The sequence below is a fragment of the Anser anser genome (genome assembly GCF_964211835.1).
Source record: "Anser anser genome assembly, chromosome: 13".
NCBI classification, from domain to species: Eukaryota; Metazoa; Chordata; class Aves; order Anseriformes; family Anatidae; genus Anser; species Anser anser.
The window spans coordinates 15,992,048-16,014,716 of record NC_139734.1 but is presented as its reverse complement, the minus strand read 5'-3'; the positions used below and the strand labels follow the sequence as shown (position 1 = coordinate 16,014,716).

The 22,669-nt window shown below is 38.7% G+C and overlaps 1 protein-coding gene across 9 annotated transcripts in view; it reads left to right on the top strand.

Moving 5' to 3' along the window:
* The window catches only part of MAP7D3 (MAP7 domain containing 3), a 48,433-nt gene that overhangs the window by 5,103 nt on the left and 20,661 nt on the right, over positions 1-22,669 (top strand). For 5 of the 9 annotated variants that reach the window (XM_083796703.1, XM_083796705.1, XM_083796704.1 and 2 more), the window contains exons 2-8: positions 8,712-8,813; positions 9,618-9,698; positions 11,118-11,281; positions 14,155-14,269; positions 14,771-14,803; positions 19,923-20,024; positions 22,509-22,607. In XM_083796703.1, coding sequence (XP_083652829.1) covers positions 8,712-8,813; positions 9,618-9,698; positions 11,118-11,281; positions 14,155-14,269; positions 14,771-14,803; positions 19,923-20,024; positions 22,509-22,607 — 696 coding nt within the window. The remainder of the gene's footprint in view (positions 1-8,711; positions 8,814-9,617; positions 9,699-11,117; positions 11,282-14,154; positions 14,270-14,770; positions 14,804-19,922; positions 20,025-22,508; positions 22,608-22,669) is intronic. The other 4 variants (XM_083796708.1, XM_083796709.1, XM_083796707.1 and 1 more) reach the window with 1 other exon arrangement.

Genomic DNA, 22,669 nt, shown 5'->3' with positions numbered 1-22,669 from the left:
CGTAAATGGACACAAGCATTTGCTCTTAAGGAACGATGCTCTAGATGCTTGACATTTGTTTTCTTTTGAATTATTCTCATTTTCTGGTCAGTTTTAAACTTCTGCCTTGCAGGTGAAGGAGTCCACAGTTGTAGTTGCCTTTGACAAAAATTGTTACCATCGATAGTGTTCAGAATACCTCTTCCTTTCCTCTGTTTTCTGTCTTCATAATTCACAGGGAACTTCTAAAATACTGTTTTATGAGTATTTAGCTGGCTCTTAATTCACTGACACCCTCTGCTGTTTAAATGCACCAACCTGAATCTTGGGAGGGAGCAAAGATACTGCTGTGGCTTTTGAATAGCCTTCTTTAAGTAAGAGTTTTAGCACTTTTTAGTGTTAAAATCCTCCCAAATCAGAGGGGGGTTGGCTACAAGAGTGTAGAAATTGTATAGAGATCTTTATACTAAAAGAACATAAATGAATAAATGTGTTCTATGAAATTGAATGTTTACCCCCTTTTTAGTTTTCTCGAGATAATTTTGTAAAGAAACAGTTTGGTGGAACAGTGCTGATCAATGATACATAAGTTGAGTTCTGGACGTTCACAGCCTAGGACAGCAGTCTCAAGGCCAGATCAGCAAGTGTCACCTTACATTCAGATTTCTCTGAAAGATTTTCTGTCACTAGGTAATGAATTAAGCAAGACCATAGTCTCTTGATTGTTCTCTCATGCCCTTTTATCCTGCTTGTTGTGTGTTTTTTTTCACCCATTGGTCATTTTTAACTTACCTTACTTCTAGTGAAACACCTCAGAACTTTTATTTTTTAATCGCTTAGGTTAAGCACGCAGTTTTAAGAAAATTTACAGTTTAATTCCTTTTGCATTTTGCGCCACCGCGTTCTCGCTGTTGATCTGTCAGCATCTGATAGCACTGAGCTGGTGCACGGCTGCATGTGAGCGCTGTATGGGTCTGGAGGTTGGTCTCTTGGAGGTAAATGCCAGCGTAGTCTCCCTTCTTCTGAAGCAGAGAGAGTGTTGGAATGGGTTCTTAAGCTGCCATAAGAAATTCATCAAGTGTAAAAGGCAAAAGCAGTAGTTTTCACTGCTTTCGTGTAAAGGAGCTATTATCCTTTCATCTAAAGAAAGCTCAAAATTGTTTTCACAGGATTTGTCTCAAGTTAGTTGTGACTTGCAGCGCTAGGCTGTGTTCTGGCATTGTTTTGGCTGGGTGAATTAAACAATTGGCAGCCAGCAAATAAGAGGACAAAAGCATTTACAAGAAAATGCTTAGAGCAAGCAAAAGAAACCAAACTATTCAGGAAAGGGGGAAGTAGGGGATAAGAGAAGTTAGCTGATTTCCAGTGTTACGGATAGTGCAATATAAAAGAAAGAAATCATAAAATAGATGTGAAAGAGGAAAAGAGAACAGAAGTTTGTCCTGAAGTTACTTTTCACAGTGGCTGTGCAGGTGTATGAAGAGGAGTCTATTTAAAGCAACCTCTGTAGCTGGGGAAATACGCCAGGTTTGGCTGATGTCTGTCTGTCTTGCTTTTGCTGGCTCCTGGGCTGGAGAAGCACGGCAGGAACTAAACTGCTCTGTGCAGGTTCGCAGTGGGACTGCTCTGACAGCTGTTAAGCTAGTCAGCATGAGGGACAAAACACATTAAAAATAGTTTTTGAATTTATTTCAGGAGTCTGAGGCATTGCAAAGTGTTAGTAAAGAAATAAAATTATCTGTACCAAAGAGCGAGTACAGATAATCTTCTGCACCATGTATAAAACGTCACTATTTTACCTTTTTGTTCCTTCTGTAGCTGTTAAACCTGTCTCATTCCGTCAGGTTTGCATACACCTCTATATAAGCATATAACCTATGTCATGTAACACTTAAATTTCATAGTGAATCCACATAAAATGATGTACGGGTATATTTATTATATAAATTACTTTCATTTTAGGACAGTGTATTGGGATATTAGGATATTGAAATTTCCACAATGCAGTAATAGGTAAATATTGATTTCTGCTATGGTTGTGGATGTCCACAAGAGATTTTCAGTCATAGTTTATTTCATCAGCTTTAAAGTCATTGTTTAATAGCTCTTTAAAAGAAATCACTCAGGATGGATGAAAGCAATTTTTGTTCGTTTCGCAGTTGGCAGAAGGAGTTTGTGGCTGCCAACCCACAGAAACTTTGTGCAGAAATATTCTCTTTACATCTAAAATGCACCTGTAATGTGTTCTGTTGGAGGATTTTATTGAGGCATTTTAGTGCCTTGCTCTTTCACTGAGAAACACAATGAGCGTTCCAAACTTTCCAAATCTGTGGCCTCCCTGTACCTGTGTCCAAGTAGGACTCTGCTTCTAGACAGCAAGGAAGCAATAGCAATGCATGGCCATTTGCTAAGGAGTACAGTTGGGACTGTAAGCTTTGTATATGCCTTAGGTAGGAAATGTCAGCTCTAACGAGAGGTCATTGTGCGAATGAGCTTGGTAAGCACAATGCAATAAAGAGATTAATAACTAATACCACATAGAGCAGAGAAGTGATCCAAGTTGCATTAAACCTTTGCAGAGAGTTGGGAATATGTGCGTTGGGGAAGCATCCTCTTTGGCGTGCCTTTTTGTACGAATCGTATCATATCAAAAGAGGCCGGTGAAAGAGTACTTTCTTATTTAAAAGGGAAAAAAAAAGGAAAAAAAGGTGAAATCATGCTGAACGCAAAGCCTTTTCGCTTTACTTTGGGAAGGTGAGGAAGAACTGTGGGGAAGAAGAGAGTGGCAAAGGAGAAAACGAAGGGAGCAGAAAGCCCCTGAGTAATTGAGAATAGAGTATCTGCCATGACTCAGTTTCATTTCTTTCAGGTGGTGAGTAATAACATACTTACTAGTAAAGAACCCCAAGCTGTGAAGCCTGGTCTCTTTTCCAGAAAAGGGGGTTGCATGTAGCTAGTCAGCCCTGTAGAAGTCCTCTGTGTACATGGTTTAGGCAGAGCTTCCTACCGACTCTGTGACGGCTTCTTGAAGAGTTGGTGACATCTCTCCTTCCTCTTCAAGCCTTGTGCGGGAAGTTGCTTTCCCCATTAAGTAGAGAGAAGCATAACTCCGGTCTGAGTGGTGTGAGTAAGGTTAAAGTAACAGAATATGAGAGAGAGTAGGAATTAGTAAGACTCTCCATAGGAGGTTGGTTCACAGATGTGTCGCTGGCTTTTGGACCAAGCATGGTACTCAGCTGATTCTGCTTTTGGACAATGGGATAGCTTCTCTGGCTATAGAAAGTTTTTGTAGATGGCTGCCAGTTCATTTAAGAACAAATTTTGATTCTTTGGCCTGTGCTCTTACTACATTCAAGTTTGGTTTAGATTGTATGCTTCCCTTAGGGAAACGTGTACAGAGATCAACCCGCAAATTAACTAACAATCTTCCTGGTGCCTTGCTGAGCATGCCCTAGGCTGAAAGAGCATGTAACATCTTTTTGAGATTGCTTCTGCCACATCTTTGTAGATTTCCTAGTAAGAAGTAGTTTTTTTTTAATTATGTGGATTTTTTTTTGATGTTTCCAGTTCTTAATCTGAGTATGGATATTTTAAGGGTAATTGAAAACTTACTTTCTTGCAAATATATCTCAAGTATTTATTTGTAGAGCTGCTAATTTGTATACTACAAATGCATGTGTCAAGCAGTTTTCCGGTGGGAGCAGTACTTTTGATGAGCTGAAGAAATCATCCTAAGCTGCCTTGAGCATAGGGAAGAAAACCAGATTGTAGTAGAGAATTAGGTGCAGAAATAGACTTAAACACTGCAGGACAAATGCTGGGGGGGAGGAAAGCACATAAAGGTAATAAAGTAGATATCCCATGTAGGGAATGCGTCTAAAATGAAAGGCTGCAAATAGAAACTAGAATAAGGGTAGGACAACAGGAAGCTCTTCTGGCCCGCTGAAGCTGAGAGACGGCGCGCTCTGTTTTCGGAAGATCCGCGTGCTTCCCATCTGGTGGCCGCCCAGACAAAACAGGAGAACCATCTGCCTCCCAGCTGGTCCGTCAGAAGGTGCCTGCTGGGCGGCACGCGTGCCGCTGGGGGAGCCCGTCGGCCCCTGCAGCCCAAAGGTGGGACGTGAGGAGCACCAGGGAAAACAGGGAGAAGGGGGAAAGCAGGGAAAAAAGGAGCGCGTAGGGAGGGGGCTGCTCCGTTCATCATTAAAAACCTTGTTGTCCACCCGTTTATGAGAGGGTGCGGTGCGTCCTGCTGCCAAGGAGTAATGCTGTGAAGACAGTATCCAGTTTTTCAAACCGTCTAATGGATGATCTTGCATCTGTTTATCTTAACCTGTGGTAATTAATAGGTGGAAATCAGCTTAAAGGAAAATACATGGAAATGTCAGCCTTGAATCCTAACTTCTTCCTGCTTTGGAAAAAATGTTAAAAGAAATAGGATCAGAGGAGCGTTACCGAAAGGGATTACTAGCAGCTAGGCAAAGAGTTACTGATTGAGGAAAGAGTTAATGCAATACAAAAACGGCATCTTGCAAATTTGATAGTCTGCTATAAAATCAGAGATGTTTAGTGGGAAGTTCAAATTCGTTCTGTTTTATGCATTGCTCGTTGGCTTCTTGGTACCTGATTTAAACATTTGTGAAAACGTGTAGAGTGATAATGATGTTTAACATTGAAGAGATCTTCTAACTTTAGTTTCAAAGGCCTACCCTGGGGTTTTTTTGTTTGTTTGTTTGTTTTACATAATGAGTCATTAAATCATAAGAACCAGAAGGATTGCTGTGAAAGTCAGCATATTCCGCTCTCCCTTCTGGTTTGGCACAGGAGAGGAAGAGAGAGTGGGGCAGCATCTGGTCGGGTCAAAGACACCGTGAAAGACGATGCGATGGAAGCCCTCAACCTTGCTAGGTAAAGGGACGGAGCCGGTTCAGGTCCTAATGAGGCTTGCTAAGAACAGCAACTGTGTGGGTCCTTTGACAGTCTTGGCAGTGGCCAAGAGCATTAACTCGGCGCGAGGATAGAAATAGAAATAAAGCTGTATTTATAGCAGCGGGCTCTTCAGGGCATATTGGAAACCTAATCAGAGAGGGAAGCGTCGTCATGCTCGGTGCGAGGGAGGTGCCACCAGACCCGCGCTGTTAGCTGGGCTGCGGGCTGGAGGTGAGCTGGGAGACGAGTCTGCCTTGTCCAGCCCGTGGCAGCTCTTGGTGCTCCGGTTGGGTTGGGTTGGGTTGGGTTGGGTTTGTTTGTCTTGTCCGAGATGAGCTGGGCCAGATGCGTAACGTTAGGTGGTAGCGACAAGGCAGAAGGAAAACTGCTGCCCAAGTTACCTAACCATTTTCTGTTCCAAATGGCCCTATTTTATTATGCACAAATGCAGATATTGGTACTGGCCACATGGCCTCTATTAATTTTAGCTGAAGTATTTAGACTGCTGTAAAATAAGCACACACATCATGCTGATAACAAGTAATTGTTGTGAAAGCCTTCAGTGACTGCTGTGGGAGGGAAGCTCAGAATAGAAATGAGATTTAGTTTGCCTCTAAGAGAATTTTTCTTCTCCAGGAAGTTTGCTGAATGTGTCTGTGAAGGCACCCCCCAGTAATACAGCACATGATACAGGCTGTAGTGAAGTGGTTGTTAACTGGTTTCCTGTTCTGGGGTTTCCTGATTAATTACAGAAATACTAGGCTTATTTTACAAAGATAGATAGGTTTTGTGGGAAGTTCATCTCAGTGAAGCTTTGCTTCATAGCAGATTGCTGCATTCATTATGGGAAAGTATTCTAAAGAATCACAGGCATCTTATGCTAAAGAATATTAAAATCTAGTAAAAAAAAATCTTTTACCGTATTAAAGAAAAATAAGATCTGTGTTTTTTAGAATTTGCACAGTACAACAGTGTGTAGTTAATCTCCCCATACAGTAGAATGTTGATGTTGAAAATTACAGATTTTATCGTAAATTTACCGTAAAATTGACAAGGGCCGTTAAACCTTTCTGCTGATATGAGATTGGTGAAGTTGAGCTCACACATTTTGAGGATACATCTAATGTGATAGCTGTTTCCCTTTTAATAATCTTGTGCTTAAATCTGTAGTTCGTTTTTAATTCTGATTTTGTTAGTTAAATGGATCGTTTTGGTGTGACATGAAGGTGCACTCCTAGTGCCTCTGAATCTGCCACTTTCAAATTTGTAAGCACATCATTTCCATTAAAATTACAGATCGCTGAATCAGTGATCAGAAATGTTTTAACTGCCATGCAAAATCCTTTGGCTAAGTATTTTTAGACCTTTTCCTTCTCTATGTCCTTTGCAAGTTGTACTGGTTTTGTAACCCACTTTTATGTTCTTCTATAGAACCTCAAATATTTTTTGCAACCTTATTTTTAAAATGAACTAATTGCCTTGTAGATAGGACACATTTTTAAACGGTGCCTTCTAATCATAAACATTAGTTAAGTGTTTGTGTTCTTTTTTTTAATGAATAAATACATAATCCCATAAATCCACAATAACCAGTTTGTTCATCAAGATTTCTAATAGTAAAATACTTCCGCAGGTAAAGTAAGATTAATTTGGTACCTTTTTACATTACGGCTTGCTTCTCCCTGTAACTTTGTTACGGAAATTTGGGTGTTTAAAGTTTCTGGGAGTACAGGCAAAATTCCTGTGTTGGTTTTGACTAGAACCCGTGTCCAAGTCGGGCGAATTTATTCCGTTGTGCTCAGTTCCCGGCTGGGCTGGGCTGAATTGGCTCAGCCCACCTGCGTACCTCTTCCGATGGAGACTGAAGAAAAAATGCAGCTGGGTTTCTATATTTCTCTTAATTTAAAATTGTGTTTGAGGGTGCTCATTTTTTTTCAGTCTTTGTGGTCCACAGGGGTCTCACTGGGTGTAAATGTTCTGGCTGTTCTTGTGCTCAGAAAAACCTGCAGCAGGCTGTCCTTTCTCAGAGTGTTTTCAGGTCTTGTTGTGTGCAGCAGATACAACTTTCCTGTTTTCTGGCTGGTGACCTGAGCTAGATTCATGTCCATGTGACGTGCAGTACTCACAAAATCAGCTTTTTGCCCGGCTTTCTGTCTATGTGGTGAAATTACAGTGTGCCCTGTTTTAGCTCTCATCTTTGCAAATTGGTAATCTTACCATGTCGCGTTATATCAGGTCTCTTATTTGTTTGAAAAGAGCCTCAGAGATGCATTGGGTAGAATTGAGGAAGACTTTTGTTTGGGGCTGCAATGAAAAATTAATTCAAGACATGGCAACAGCTGCGGGTGACAATTTAGAGTTGCTGAATAAGTATTGTAATCAGCATTTATCACTGACATCACATGGGATTAAACACTTTGAGGTGATTGTTCTTGGGCACAGCCTTAGGGAGGATTATTACCATGACAGAGCTAGTTGTCATGGCAATACATGAAGAGGAGAGAGGCTCTTCCTTCCTCTTTTGCAGTTTGCACTCCTCTATTAAAGGAAAGCCTGAGATCATTGACAAAGCTTTTTTTTTTTTTTTTATATATATATATTATAATATTTTTTTTAATATAACACCAAATTCTGCTATTCGTCCTCCGTGTTATGGTTTAAACTATAATTACTTTGTGGATTACCCTTTCTGTTTAAAACAGGCGTTAACTTCTACTTTTTAATGTTGAGTTGATGGCAAATCTGACCGTCTGGTGCTGCCTGGTGCTTCCTCTTGCTTTTTCCAAAGTTAAGCTTTTCTGAAAGACCCCAGGTGATCTCCCTGTATCTGTCAGCCAAGGTGACTTGATGCTGATGAAAATGCATCGCTGGTGTAAAGACTGTCCCGTTCAAAGCTGGGCAGGACAGTGGGGTAAAGCTGTCTGTCCCGCAGCCTGCCCTCCCTGCTCCCCTCCCTGCAACACTTCGCCTTCAGGCCCTAAACATCACTAATTAAAGTGAAAAGGGATACCAAAATAAAGCAGATTTGTGAAAAGTGATACAGTAAATAGTCTCCCAGACTTCTTAATGGCTTTTGTCATTTAGTGAAATTAATATGGCCAGCATTCAATTTCTGTATGATTAACCGGGAGCCATAGTCCCGCAGTTCTCTGTATTCACCTTGGTAGAACTCAGAGAAGGTGAATTGGTCTCTCCACGATTGCTCAAATTACTATTTTGGAATCTAATTTATAATTAAAATTTATTTTTGAAGATCCAATTTCAGAAGTACAATGTGAGCATTCCTAATGGCTTACTTTATACAGCTAATTCACTTTCGGTTTCATGTCATGAAATAATGAAAGATGCTTAGAAACTTCTTCCTGCTTGGGTCTCATCAAAATATTATTCTATCACTGCTAACAGTCTATTATGTTTGTTTAAGCCTGCAAACACAAGTGCAGTAGCAAAGAGTTTTTATTACGTGCTTAAGTGTAAGTCAGACTCATAACTTTACTAAATATTGTTTCTCTTATAATAGTTCACTATTAAATAAGTTTGATTTTTTTGAAACTGTGTAGTCCTTTCCTATGCATTGTAAAACATAAGCTTTTGTCTCTGTTGCTTTTACAAATAAAAGCTGTGTCACCTCTGAAATCTCATCTGAAAAGTTGTTTCTTCTTAAAAAATGAGCAGACCCAAGTTAGTTATTAAATTAAAGAATCTGCAGCCTCAAGTAGAACTTGATGCTTTTATTTCATGTATTTATTTCATGAGTTAGGGTTGTAGAAATTTTCTTAATGTGGAATGATTCTTTCTCACAGTTGCTGCAGCCCAAGCCATAGCAGAAGAAAGAAGAAGCCAAAGTGGTGTTAGCCCTATTGCAGTCCAGACCTCAATAAACATAAAGACAGCAACTAAACCAGGTAAGATTATTGGTCATTGTTCTTAGTGAAGTATTGGGTTTGGGGGGGGGGTGTTAAAAAGAAGTTCGATGCTCTTTCCTTAGTAGAGATTAGAGCATGAAGTGCTTTTTTAGATGGTTCACAGATTCATTGAAGGTCTAGTTCTGATGACAGGCTTTTTGTTCTCAGCGCTCTCAGAGTTCAGCCGCTGAAGTTGCCTATCATTTCAGCAGGACATAACAATGAAGATAAATGCATTCTTCATGTTCTGGTTTGCTTACCAGTTCGCTTCTGGCTGAAATTCAAGTTTTTATACCTACAAAGACTCAGGCAGTCTTGGTTCTGCTTAGCCTGCAAAGTAGCTATCCTGCAGCACTTTGAATTTGTCATGATGCATAAACTATCTGTTCCCAGATGGAGTTTTCCTAGATTCCTGTATTTCTTGATCACGGGAATTAATATGTGCAGGAATAAGGATCAGAGTTGAATTTGGAATAAGTGGTATGTTCTTACAACGTCTGATGTTTGCTCAGGCTTTCTTTAGACTGTACACAGTGGGCCTTTTAATCTTGTGCATACTTTCAGCTGCACATTAAAAAAGGATCAGTTGTAGTGAGGGAGGGGAAAGGGGAGGGTATTCTGCCTCTTTTTAGTTTTCCAGTTGAGATCTTTAATCTCTATATAAAATGTGCAGTGTTTTGGTGGTATGCATCTGTCAGGATGTTCCATAATCCTGTCCGTAGGAAAGACTTTACGACTACTTTATTTAGATTTAAGTGTTCAAAATAACTGACAATTACATGTCTTCAATTTTTCTTTTGGCAGTGATAGACGGTTCCACTCTAAGAACAGAAGAAAGGCAAAGACTAGCCAGGGAGCGTAGAGAAGAACGGGAAAAGCAACATGGTATTTTCTTGTTCCATTTGAAATATAATTTCTGAAAATCTTTGTGATAAAAGGATAACTCACTCTCTTACTCCTTGTTTAGTCACTTTTTTCAGCTTGCTGGAGACCACCAACCAGGTCTGCCCTTGGTGTTGCTTCAGTGACCATCTGTGAGCCTGAACGGAGAAAAATTAGAGTTGAGAGGAAAATATTACAGAGATTTTTGGCTTCTTCAAACTGTATATTGCTTCTGTCCTTCCAGTTCCGAGGGACCACCAGGCAAATATAGCCAACTTCTTGTTGGAAGCCTCAGCAAAAACATTTCTGAAATGATAACCTTTATCTTAGAGCTTCTTCCTGTAGCCCTGAAGACTGAGGTTTGGGAAACACTGATTCAGAGAAAACCAAAAAGGGCTTAGCTAGTTGAATGGCTTGATTGCCTTGAACACTGCTTCTCTTGTTTCTTAGCATGCTGAAAAGACTCGTGGATTTAAGTGTCAGCAATATATGCTTTATTTTAGCTAAGAATCTGAGACTTAGAGAAGAGTAAAACTCTTGCCCAGCTTTATGCTGTTTGTGATGTGAATCTCAGCTTATATATGTGAAGCAAGGGATGAAAGGGTCACGGTATGCCCTGCAGTCCTTGTTCTCAGTCTCCCAGCTGGTGAGGAGCAGTGGCTTACTCTGGCCTGCATGTCTGTGTTGCTTAATGTGTGATCAAAGACACGCAGAACAGGAATGATTGTCTTATCCCAACAGGAAGAGAGAACAGGACTGGGATGTACGTAAATTCAGAAGTATTTTGGGGGCCTTGTCCATAGATAATGCCAATGCGTTGTTAATATAATTATCTGGTCTCTAAGCTCATTTCATCTGTCTAGCCGCAGAAACTACCTCTACTGTGTATTCAGCCGCTAGATTTTTGTCAGAGGAGGTGAAGCTTCTTGTTAAGCTCTGCACAGCTGTATCTAGGTGGAGGCTGTGGAGAACAGTGACATAACTATTTTGTAGTCAGACGCAGTATCTGCAGCGTTTTTCTGTGTTGTTGCCCAACGCTTTACATCTTTTCTGTGTATCTTTTATTCTAAAAAACTGAGAATTGCAACAGAAAATTCCGCCCTTTGATACTCAACTTACTACTTACTTATTAAGATTTCACTATTATGATGGCAAGGAAAGTGTTTATATACATATCCTGGCATTCCTGTCTAGACAGCGAAGTGTAATGGCAGAAAAGGTTCAAATCCATTGCCATCCTGGGGACAGAATTAGACATCTCTGTCATCATGTGAAGTGTCATCCAGCACTGCTAGCTGAACTTGCTATGTGTTTTAGTTTGAAGGGATGATAATTTTGCTTGGTAGTCTCTTGCCTGTAATCCGTGTTGTAATATCAATGAATAGTTAAGTTTGATTTTAATTTTTTCTTAAAAATTTACAGCTGCCAAAGAGACACAAATCCTTGAAAAGGAGAGAAAAGCAAAACTTCAGTATGAAAAACAGTTAGAAGAAAGGCAGAGAAAGCTAAAAGAACAAAAGCAGAAAGAGGAACAACGGAGGGCAGCAGTAGAGGAAAAAAGAAAACAGAAAATAGAAGAGGAAAAGGTACTGTGTCTTGAAGTTCTGTAGTTTTATAGGAGCTCCTACATTATGTTCTTACTATGCTCTGAATGATGAAAAATAGAGTCATGGGAATGCTGTGTGTGTTGGAATGTAAAAACATTTTACACATCTGTACAGTGGGCACATGTCCTCCATCCCCATCCCAGGCCTAGTTTTAACTGTACCTGAGGAACTCTGGACTTTGGGAGCTGTGTTTGCTGTTTGGCTAGTGATTATTTTTCACATTCACAAAAAAAAAAAAAAAAAAAAAAAAAAAACACTCTATATTCCTAAATATGTTGCTTCTTTTTGGTGCACTTAATAGATCCCATTTGTAAATTAGCATGGGTGACAGGTTTTAAACTTTTTTCAGCTCTGTGTCTTGCTTTCTGGGAGCCCAGCTGTGGCCAAAGAGTCTCACATTCTTTTAGTTCTCCTAAATTATAATTTGTTACCATATGTTGTGCAGTTGATGTTACCTGTGTACTTACCATTTACTGCTTTGCACTTTGTATCAGCTGTTCTTAATTGACTGTCCCTTTGCCTTTGCTTTGATTGCACATGGACCAGCAGAGCAGTATTTAACTTGTGGAGCATGTTGCTAGCTTCATAGAAGCTGAAAACAGAAATAAATACATAATTATGTGCCATCCCCTTTGACGAGTTGGTCTGCTGATGCATGTTAAATATGTTGCAAGTTATGAAAGGGTTGATTTCCAGAAGCGGTGTGTCAGCACTAAAAGCATAACACACACACATGCTTTCATAAGCTAGCTGTAAGAGCTTGCTGTGGTCATTGATGAAGAGGATGTAAGCCTGGCTGGATGTCCCCTTGGAGTCCAGCTATTGTCATGCTGTTCTAGGAATAGATTTTGTGGTGGTTTTTTTTGACTGGCAGTATTCTACGCTGGTGTTTTGTTATCTGTAATCAGCTTCTGGGTGTGTTCAGATGGATATTCCGTTTGAACTTCATGGAATAATTTACATTGCTGAAGAACAAGCAGAAATGTTTGGGGTGGGCCTTGACTGGAGTCCAGTGTGGTATTATCTCTGCAGGCTACTACTTTAAGCATCAAACATCCCTTATGCTTCAATAGGTGCTTCCCCTAAGCCTACAGTATGTTTATTCATGAAATTTAGAGGACGATAGGTATGTTTTAAGTAGCCACTGTGGTGAGTGGTGAAGGGACTAGCCGATGAGTTTTCGATTGATCTTAACCTTGTCTTTTAATTGGTCCCTGGAGGAAGATGATCTTGTACATAGAGATATGTGAAGAATCAGGGAGGTAAGAAAATAGTGTGCACTTGACCTGTAAACCTTACTTTCAACCAGAAAAGGAAAACAGATCTTGACTTTTGGACTCTCACACCTGAAAAAAATTGCTTCTAAAGAAGCTATCTTAAGGCAGTATTTGCCAGCAAGATACCATCTTCTCTCGTAATTTACCAGATAGAAGTGCATCAAAAATACATACTCTGCCACGTGCTTGTAGGGTTCTTTAGCCAAGTCTCATTTAGTTAATCACCTTCCTTAGATAATGCAGAGGAAGAAACACAATAGCGAGCAATGTGAAAAAATAAGTGGTTCTCTGTCTAAGCCAGTCTTGAAGACAATTAGCAGTGGCTACCCTTGAGATACCTGTCTTATAACAATTACTCAATTATTTTGTACAGCTGTGCAACTGATTATGTCGATGTCTTGAGTTGATAACTGATTTTCAGTTGTTTATAAAGCGAAGTCTTTAACTCTGGCTTTCAAGAATTACCACACTGCAAATACCTTCTCATCTACAGATTACGTAAAGACTAGATGCTTAGGCATGTTAGGTAAACTCTAATTCAGCTTTGTTTAACAAGGGGTGGGGGGCAACAACTAAGCTTTATGTTTCAAAAAAAAAAAACAACACTATTTCATTTTATCTTTTGTCAGTATATGGAATGCTGCTTTCCTTCCTTCCTTCCATTCCTCCTTCCTTCCAAGTTTACTTTGTCTGTTTTACACTGTGACCGTGTCAGTCTGTGTTGTGAAATGGTGCTGAAAGAAGGTGAAAGTCTTACGTCCTCAGGAGGGAGGAACATTTGGATAATAAGTCCCCTTGGCATCTTACTGTAAGGTATCGGCAGTAAATACTGCTTCAAGAGGTCGCTTGGGATATGACTGTTCCAGAAAAGAAATCTATTGTTGACACGTGGATGGAAACCTGGCTGATCGTGGAGAAGAAATGGTCTAGCATGATTACATTTTGTCTTTGTACACAATAGCTAAAGTTCCCACATTAGCAGTTCTTAGTCCTGGATGCAGAAGACAGCATTGTTTGGTACTCCTCATCCTGTCAGCAGCGATCGCTCTAGTCTAGAGCTGGTTAATCTTTTTTGCAGATTTTTTGCTTTCATATCTTGCTATATCTGGTTTCATTGTGCATCTATTGATGTCAGTATCAGTTAATATTTGGACCAGTGTTCATATAGTTCTCTGACAAACAACCTTATACTTACTCTTGGTATTTTATAATGGAGAATTTCAAGCATCTCTTAGAAATAACTTAAGAATATAAATAGTATAAAGAATAAGCAATTTTTTTTGTTCACTTTGGGCTTCATCCCTGTTTAGAAAATAAGTAGTACTGTTTACTGAACAGGAAATCTGATGGCTATTTTAAGTAAAGAGTAAAATAGATTACCTGTGCTGTCACTCAATCTAATCATGTTTACGCTTTTGAAACTGTTAATTGTCATTAACATTTTTGTGTGATAGTTTTTGCAACAAAATAAAACATTTTAAATCTTGCTGGAAAAAAAAAACAATCTGTATTTTGTCTTTAGCATAGCTGTGCTTTGTAGTTACATAACTTCATAGTGGTGTTGTTTAATAATAGGAGCGATATGAAGCAGCTGTGCATCGTACCTTGGAACGGAGTCAGCGACTGGAAACACGACAAAAGAGATGGTCCTGGGGAGGGTCTGTAACACCAGATTCAGAGAGCAAAACAGGTAAGTAGCACCTTTTCTAGCATGGCTAATATTAAGTGTGAACACTGGCAGGTGTAGTACTATTCGTAGAGACCTGGGCATCTTTTCCTCTGTTGGATCTTGTAACAGGATCCGCAGGTAGGTTTGGGGGGAAAGATTCCTGTCTGTACTTGTCCTGAAAGGGTGCACTGGGAGAGATCTTTTCATGTACTGCCCAGCTGGAAGGCCCCTGCCAATAAGTAACTTTAAATTAGTTATTGTCCAGGAATAAAGTAAAGCCAAAAACTCCTCAATTCAGCCTATCTTCTCAATTGCTGGAATTGTGCTGAGTGTGTTTTGACTTTTGTTTTAGTAGTGTCTTTTTCTGCCAGCTTGAATGTTAATTTTTAAGTGTTTGTTTAAAACATGTTTGAATGTGCTTATGATAGAAATAATCATGATATCCAACTTCCCCATTTTTTTTGCTTGACTTGCATTGTTTATTATTTGACCTTGTAACTTATGAACCTTCTTCTTCCACAGAGCAACAGACCACAGATGAAGTTGGAACTGGTGGTATTGATTTCTAAAATTTTCTTTTTCTTTTGTTTTATACTCGCTACTAATCTTTTAAACTTGAGTTCTTGTTTCTCTAAAACTAAGAAAAACCATCTCCGTGTAGATTTTCTCCTGGATCTTGGCCAGCTATGCAACAAATGCGATCCCTAAGTGGAAAGCAGTCCTCTACGTTTTTAACTATCCCTCCCAGCTAATTAAACTACAGCTTTAGTTGTGGCATCCTGAGGGAATTTTGAGGGAGAGGATATGTGCATTTGGGTTTTTAAAGATGACTAGATGCAGCATGGGGGGAGGAGAAGAGAAATTCTTAAAGGATTGTATTTGAGAATAAATTAACTCAGTAGTCAGCTTTTTTTCAAAACTGGAAATTTTGAACCCTTTCACTGTTTCCTACTTTGCAAAAAGTGTGGGGTTAGTTTATTTTTTGTTTTGTGGTTTCTTTTTCTATTTTTTTAATGAGCGATTGAAAATACTTGTAAAATCAGATGATTTTTGCTAAAATTTTGTAAAAGGCAATGGGTCCTATGTGCAGTTTGATTCTTTTTCCACGTAGGGCTTCGCAAAACTAGATGTCTTATTGTCTAAATGTAATTCTATATATTTAATGTATTTTGATTGTAGTTCTGGTATTTGCCAGTGTATAGAGTGAGCCATTCATAGAAACATTTTGAATCACTGATATATTTGTGAAGTCTGTATGTTTAATAAGTAAAATTATTTCGTGTAGGTAGTTTAAGACAACAGCTTTCAGCTGAGACCCAGCTAAATCTGAATTCTGAAAATCTGTGCATGCTCACAGCGTTACTAATTCAACACAGCTGTCTTGCAATGCTGACAATATGAGAATTGAAAATGCAATGAAAGTCTGAGTGAGCATGATTTAACTACTGTGGCTTATTCTGGCAACACAGCACAAGCATATGTATTTTATTTAAACTTCTCTCATCCCTTTCTCTGCACAGCATGAACCCCTGATTTTCTTCAAAATTAGCCACTTTCACTGTATTGCTTTACCTGTTAAACATGTGTTCCTTAGATATATAAAAATGTTTATATGTAATATCTATATATATTATCTATATATATTAAAGATATATAAATATATATAAATCCAGATAGCATATTCCACATTACCAAAAGTCTTTGAACTTGGAATGTAGGATATCACATTTGTTATGGGTATTTAGGAAAGCATTATTTTTTTCTCCTGAATTCTTTTCTACCTTCTCTAATTTAAAAGCTAAACTTTATAACCAACATAAAGTAATGCCTTGGCTTTCTTCTAATTTAAGTGAGGAAATGAGTCCTGTCTGTCCCTTTAATCATGAAGACTAGAATCACAGTACTGCTGAAGCATGTTACAAATAAACAGTCTTCCAACAAACATGTTCCTAATGTGAAAATGAAGACTTAAGCTGTACCTTATGCTTCATGAAGTAGCAACAGGAAGGACATGTATGTTCTGCTACATTAGATCATTTGAATAACTTGGCACCAATTCTGAAAAAATTGACTTTAGAAATAAACAGATAATGCAGTGTTTGACCAAGGCACTTTTATGCACACTTTTTTAAATTTCTGTTAGTCTTTAGATTGAGATTTCAAACATACAGCTGTCTTGCCTGGGCTGGACAATATGAAGTCATGATTGGATTAATTCTTTTAATTAATTCTTTTCATATTTATTCCCGTTTCAGGATTGTCCCTGGCTTCTTAACTTTCTGGAGCTCATTGCTTAATTGTTGTTAAAAATCTAGAAAAAACATATAGGATACATAAATCCAGCCAGCTTTCGAAGAAAATAATCTTTATTTGATCCCTTTCACCTTATATTTATATAATTGCTGGAAAGAAAACAATTACTTTTAGAGTTTGGAATGAGCTCTGCTGCATTACATCATTGTGGCTGAGTAACGCACCTGCTCTGACAGCATGTCTAAAGCAAATTTCTGTAGGGTATTTTTCCATCATCAATTTCTGTGGCAGATTTGGGATTAAAGTCTCCATCTCCATTTCTCGAAATGAAAAACACTGTGGGGCAGATTTCAAATATTCTTTATTTATTTTATATGCTAGTCTTTCTTGTCTTTTGTGTTGCTGTGCAAATAAAATAAGAAATCAGTCATGTCCTTCCATGAACCAGCTATGCCGGTGGTAATATTTAGGAATGTTGACTGGTAAAGCACTGTTTGTGGGTGATGGAGATAGCACGCTCTTGAAAGTAAACCCCATGTAACTGAACATTTCACCAGCCATCAGGCGTTCTCTATTATGTACAGAATGTGATTCATTGAGGCTGCACCAAATACCCCGCTGATGGTCTGAAATTTAAAAATTGATGAAAGCCCTAGAGTCTAATGTTGCATTAATGACGTTGCTGTCAGTGCTACGATGAAACATGCAGGGTGTGGGTCTACCAAGAAAAATGGCAAGGCTGTGTAATAAAGCATCCCTGACAACAGAGCCCTTATAAATGAGGGAGGTTTAGTGATGACTGCTAAGCAAAACTAGACATTCAGGTGCGCTTGAAGTGGAGACTTGTGCTATTAGAATAGAAATTGGGTTGCAAGATTTTTCCCTTTCTAAATAGATTCCCTGTCCTTGTAGGAACTCAGGAGGAGCTACAAAACAGATAATTTTATTTTGTTTAGCCTAATTTTATGCGACCCCAGATAGGCAGTGCTCCAGCACCCTCTGTCTCTCAGTGAAACTTGGTTGGAAGCCAGGGTTGAGAGCTGTTCTCTCAGGGATATTTGTAAGATACCATGTTCCATAGCTCCTTTCCCCATTGCTAACCTTGATGCATGGCAATCATGTTCTTTCTTTGGCTTTGTTGCTAATTTGTTTTTCCATACCGTTAAAAACCAGATGTTTGGTACCACGTGAATTATGCTATATGGTTTTTCCAGTTCAAGTCCCTTGTTGCAAATAATTTAACTTTCCCATCAAAGTACAGAAATATTTACCTATGTTACCAGACTAACTTACTTGAGAAAATCATGTCTGTCTTCTAAAGTTGTTTTTTTTAATAGCGAACTGTCCAAAGCTTTGGGGTTTTCAGAAGCAATCTTGTGCTTGAGGTAGGGAAAAATATGAGGCCCTCTGATCATATATTTTCAAATGTATTGATCAAAAAAGCATTGAGTTCTAACAATTTTAGGCAATTAGTGCAAAGTAAACTTTTCTGGAAAAAGGAAACTTCAAATATCTGTATGACTATGCTTTACCAATTTGATTTTTTTCAGTCAACGTGTCAATTGTGTTTTTTATCTGAACAGTCACGTATAGACTGTACATTTTTCTTTTGAGTCTTCTAGCAGCAGTTTCATCACTTGTCTGTACTAAACAGCACAGTTCACCTTCAGAACCTGAAAACTTGCTGAAAAAGAAGTATTTTGCATAGTGTAATTTTTCTCAAGGCAAGATTTAGTTTTCAGCCCTCTGGGTCTCGGTAGGTGATTGACTAAAGCTCATAATTCTGGTAGGTGCTGAAGTCTTAATTTGAACAAAGAGAAATTATTTATATAAAGTATCTCCACGATGTTAGGCATTTGACTCGCGTGTGCTTAAATTCAGGCAGGAGCCGAGTGTTTTTTGGTTGTTGTTTGTTTGTTGTTTTCAAATCAGCCACTAGAGGGGAGTGTTTCCCTTTGGAAAGACCCAAATACTAAAATTAAAAGCTCTGGTTTTTGTATATGAAACCTTGCAAGGCTGTTTTAGTTATCAGAGTACTCAGGCTTCATTCACAAAATACCATTTTTGTTACGTTAGGAAAGTATCATCTAAGCTCAGATTTTGTTTCTTAACTAGATTGACTAAACTCCCTTTTCTCTTACCCCATGGGGACTTGCCTTTTAATTCACTGTGACAAGAGCTTTCCATTTCTTTAGATTCAGCTTCAAAAGGTGTTTTTCACTTCACATGGATTCGCATTTGTTGCTTTGAGAGGGAGACCCTTAGCTCATGGTGTTTCAGGAAGTCTGGGTTGGATACATGGATCAAAAGTAGAGGTAGGGCTGTCCGTAGGAGTGCTTGTGCCCCAGCTCTTGCTGTAAGGAACTGCTGTAGCACACTAGCCAAAGGGAAAAGAAGCTGCCCCCTGTGGTGAGTAGTGCTGCTTTTTCCTTTGGCGTTTCGTATGCACTGATGAGTTCGCATTAATCATCTTTGCAGTCCACTATACCAGCACAATCAATTATTTGTGTTAGATGTACAGAACTTTCGTGTTTATTATGCTAGTCCATAATGCTCTGCGTGAATTATCATTTTCTACTTATTGAGTTTCCATAGCAATAGATCCATGCTTTTTCAAGGCTTTCATGCTCTGGAGTAGCGTTCATCCTGAAAGATCATTATTTGAAATTAAAAAGCAGGTCTTTGTCTGGCTTGTGGTAAACTTAAAATTTTGCCGTGTGAGTTTGTGATTTTGTGTGTGTGTATGTGTGTTTGTATACTCATATAGAAGAATTAATTAATGTCTCAGGGTGTAGTTGTTTCAGAAGAGTTGGAAAGCTGGTTGGAAACATGAACTTAAGGAATAGCTTTTAGAAAAAAGAAATAGGAAATTTCTAAAATAAAGGAGCCCTTCAGAAATAATCAGAAATAAGAATGCTTTCTTGACTTCCTTTGGGACTTGGTTTTATACTTCCAAAAGCATTTATTTTGTTTTGCTTTTCTTAACTAGTGAATGAATAACTGTTCTGACATACCTGAGTGGAAGTTACAAAGAAGGAAATTACAGTTATTCCGTTTTTTTGTTACTTCTCTGTCTTGCCAATGTAGTAACAACACACAACCTCAGTAGCCTTTGTCTTTGTGTTAGGAGCAGAGAGTTTAAAAATAACTTGTTTGCATACACATGCTTAAAATCTATGCTTTATTGTACTAAAACTGAATGCCTTTCCTCTGCATGTTACAACTGGTGTTAATTGTATCAAGTACAATCAAAGGAAAACAAACAAACATCAACAACAAAAATAACACTTTTGTTTCTCATTAAACAAAACTTGAGATAGCTTTCAGGATGTAATACTTCCAAAGTTGTCTCCAAGGAAAATGTGAAAGGTTCCTCTGCAGGTATGAAGATGAATTCTAAAGTAACCACTTTTTTACACAGCCAGCAAGCGGTCCACCTCCACTGCAAACCTCAAACAAACGGAAGCTGTCATGAATAAGCGTTTATCATCATCTGCAGCACTTTTAAATGCTTCTGATCGAAGTAAGTGTTTGTGTTCCTGCTGGTAGCAGGTATACTGCTTAACTGTTATTTGGGGAGGAGACATGAGGACAAATGATACTCCTCTTCCTCCCTTGATGTGTAATTCACTTCATATTTTGATCTCAAATGCATTTCATGCAATTTGTTAATCCAGCTTGACTGTTCAGGGCTTTGACCCAGTTGATGTGATCTCTATTAGAGGAGAAGAGTAACGGTAAAGATTACTGTCTTTTTTATTATTATTATTTTTATTTCTGTAATCATTTTACTAAAGTCAAATCTTGGTGAATGATTGATTCATAAATCATTTCCCATCATCTTTAGGGGGTTGCATGCGTTAAATCACATCCTAAAATTTCAGTAAACTAAAAATAGTACAAAAGTAAAGTTTAAATTTTGTTAGACAGCTTTAGTCATTTGTCTGTCTGTGGGGAGGAAAAAATCAGCTTAGTTTTGGCATCTTTCTTTTGTGCAGGTCCTGTACTCTATAGACACACTTTCTTTTTAATCTTAGAATTCTGCCTTAACCATATAGAAGAGAATGGATAAAAAACTCTTGACACTTCTGGGAGTTTTTTGGATGGGAGGAGGTTGTTTTGTTTTGACCTGGGGTTCTAGTATGATTGTAGCCATAGACTGCAGCTCTGCCATTTTCTAGCCCAATAAAGACGTGTAAGTTTGATACTGATACACAAATTATGCATTTCTCAAACTGTTAGTGCACACCACTGCTTCCAAGCATTCTGAAGTCTATCTTACCGTGTTAACGATTGTCAAGGAATAGAAGTGGACTGCAAGACAGCTAATTCCTTTAATTTTATTTTTAAAGGGTTTCTGAGAGCATTTGTGCTCTTGAGATCCTCTATAATTTCTGTGGCTTCCGATCTCATTTTTGATTTAAAATGTAGGTTCCATGAAGTTCCTGGCTGCAGTGTGTCGCATTTAAAATGTGCGTCACTTGACTAGTTTTAACAGAGATCTAGAGGGATGGGATAGATCTCTGTTTTTTTCATTCTGACAAGCTTAAACGTTTCAGTCTTCTCTCTTCCTCCTCCCTTCTGCCCCATCCCAATATGTATACACTCCCTGTAGCGAGGAAATGTGAAACAGACCTTCCAGAACGTAACGTCAAGGTCATTCTGTAAATCCTAATGATCTGCCTTCTCCAATTAAAAAAGAAAATAATTATTTAATTAAAAAAAAAAAAAGAATTGTACTAATCTGCTTGTTGTTTAGGAAAGTAAAGATTTGTATTAGCACATATCAACTTGTTTTAGCATGAGACTTCCTTGTGGGAATCTCTTCTGTGTTTCATAGGAGCCTGCCTGTAACCGAAATGTTTCTTCCCAAGGTAATGAAAAGTATTAATAAGCCAAGAGCTGTTTAATACGAAATCACGTTCAGTTAGGTCTACACTGAAGTGTTCTGTCAGTCTTACAGCATTTGATCAAATGAGCTGTGCTAGAAAAATCTCTAACATGGACATGGCTAACAGTATGTTTGCTGGTTCAGGTTGGAAGGTGATGCAGCAGAAAAACTTGTATTCATGCACTGTTTGCCTGGTAGGGGAATTGGTGAATATATCCATACTGGCATAGCTGCAGGGGCAGTCTCTCTGAGTCACTGCAGACTGCTTGTGATCTGAAATGATATTTATGTATAATGTGCCTTGCAGGGTTCAGCCCGGGTATGAGTCAGAAACAGGGCTGTAGAGTAGAAATTAAGCACCTAACAAAGGAAGTCAGTAATTATCAGCTAATTGGGATTGCTTCCAAACTTACTGTCTACTATGAAATCCTTTGTGACTCTTTGTATGCATTGGAGAAAAAAATCTCAGGTGGTTTGAAATGGAAGAAATTTGGGTAGGACTTGTGACCTCTTGGATTAGCTGGATGTAAAGGGTGACTTACTGACGGATTTAGATCACCACAGCAAGTTAGAACAATTCTGTGCTCCTGGTCTGGTGCTCAAGAAGAAATGCCTGTTTGGTGAATGATGACTAAATTCAAATCACAGAGGAAAATATGGTCACAAAATTGACCAAATTGCTTCTGCCGTGTGTATGTGTCTGGGAAGGTGGAGGAGCAGAATGCATAAATGAGGGAAAGGAGCTTGTTCCTGGATCAGTGGAGTATTTCTTCAGCTGTGTTAAGCTGTGTACACTTTGTTTCTGTCTCTTACTCATTGATAATGTGAGCAGAGGCCTTTTAAAATTATTTATTCAGAAAGGCCTACAAAGATGATCTGAGTAGCTCAAACGAGGTCTGTTAAGATTGGCATCATGTCTCTGTGATAAGCAATGTACAGGAGTTTAAGATATGCATATATGGACTGATTCTTCCCTGTTCCAATTTTCCTGCTTCTGAAGGATCTGTACTAGGAAGTGACTTAATTGCAATTCTGTATATTAGGGAAGTGGGGCTGGTGTTGGAGGGGACCGTTTAGGCTTTTCAACAAAATTAATCCATGCGCTTTCACTTCCAGGTACCACAAAGCGAAGTGCCTCATTAAACAGGCTGAATAACAAAGTTCCTCTGCATTCTCAGCAGTCAGCACTCAAAGGTTCACAGGTGGAACAGAAAGGTGCTAGAAACAAGTTCATTTTGAGAACTGGGAGACGGTAGACGGGGTATTTGATATTGACT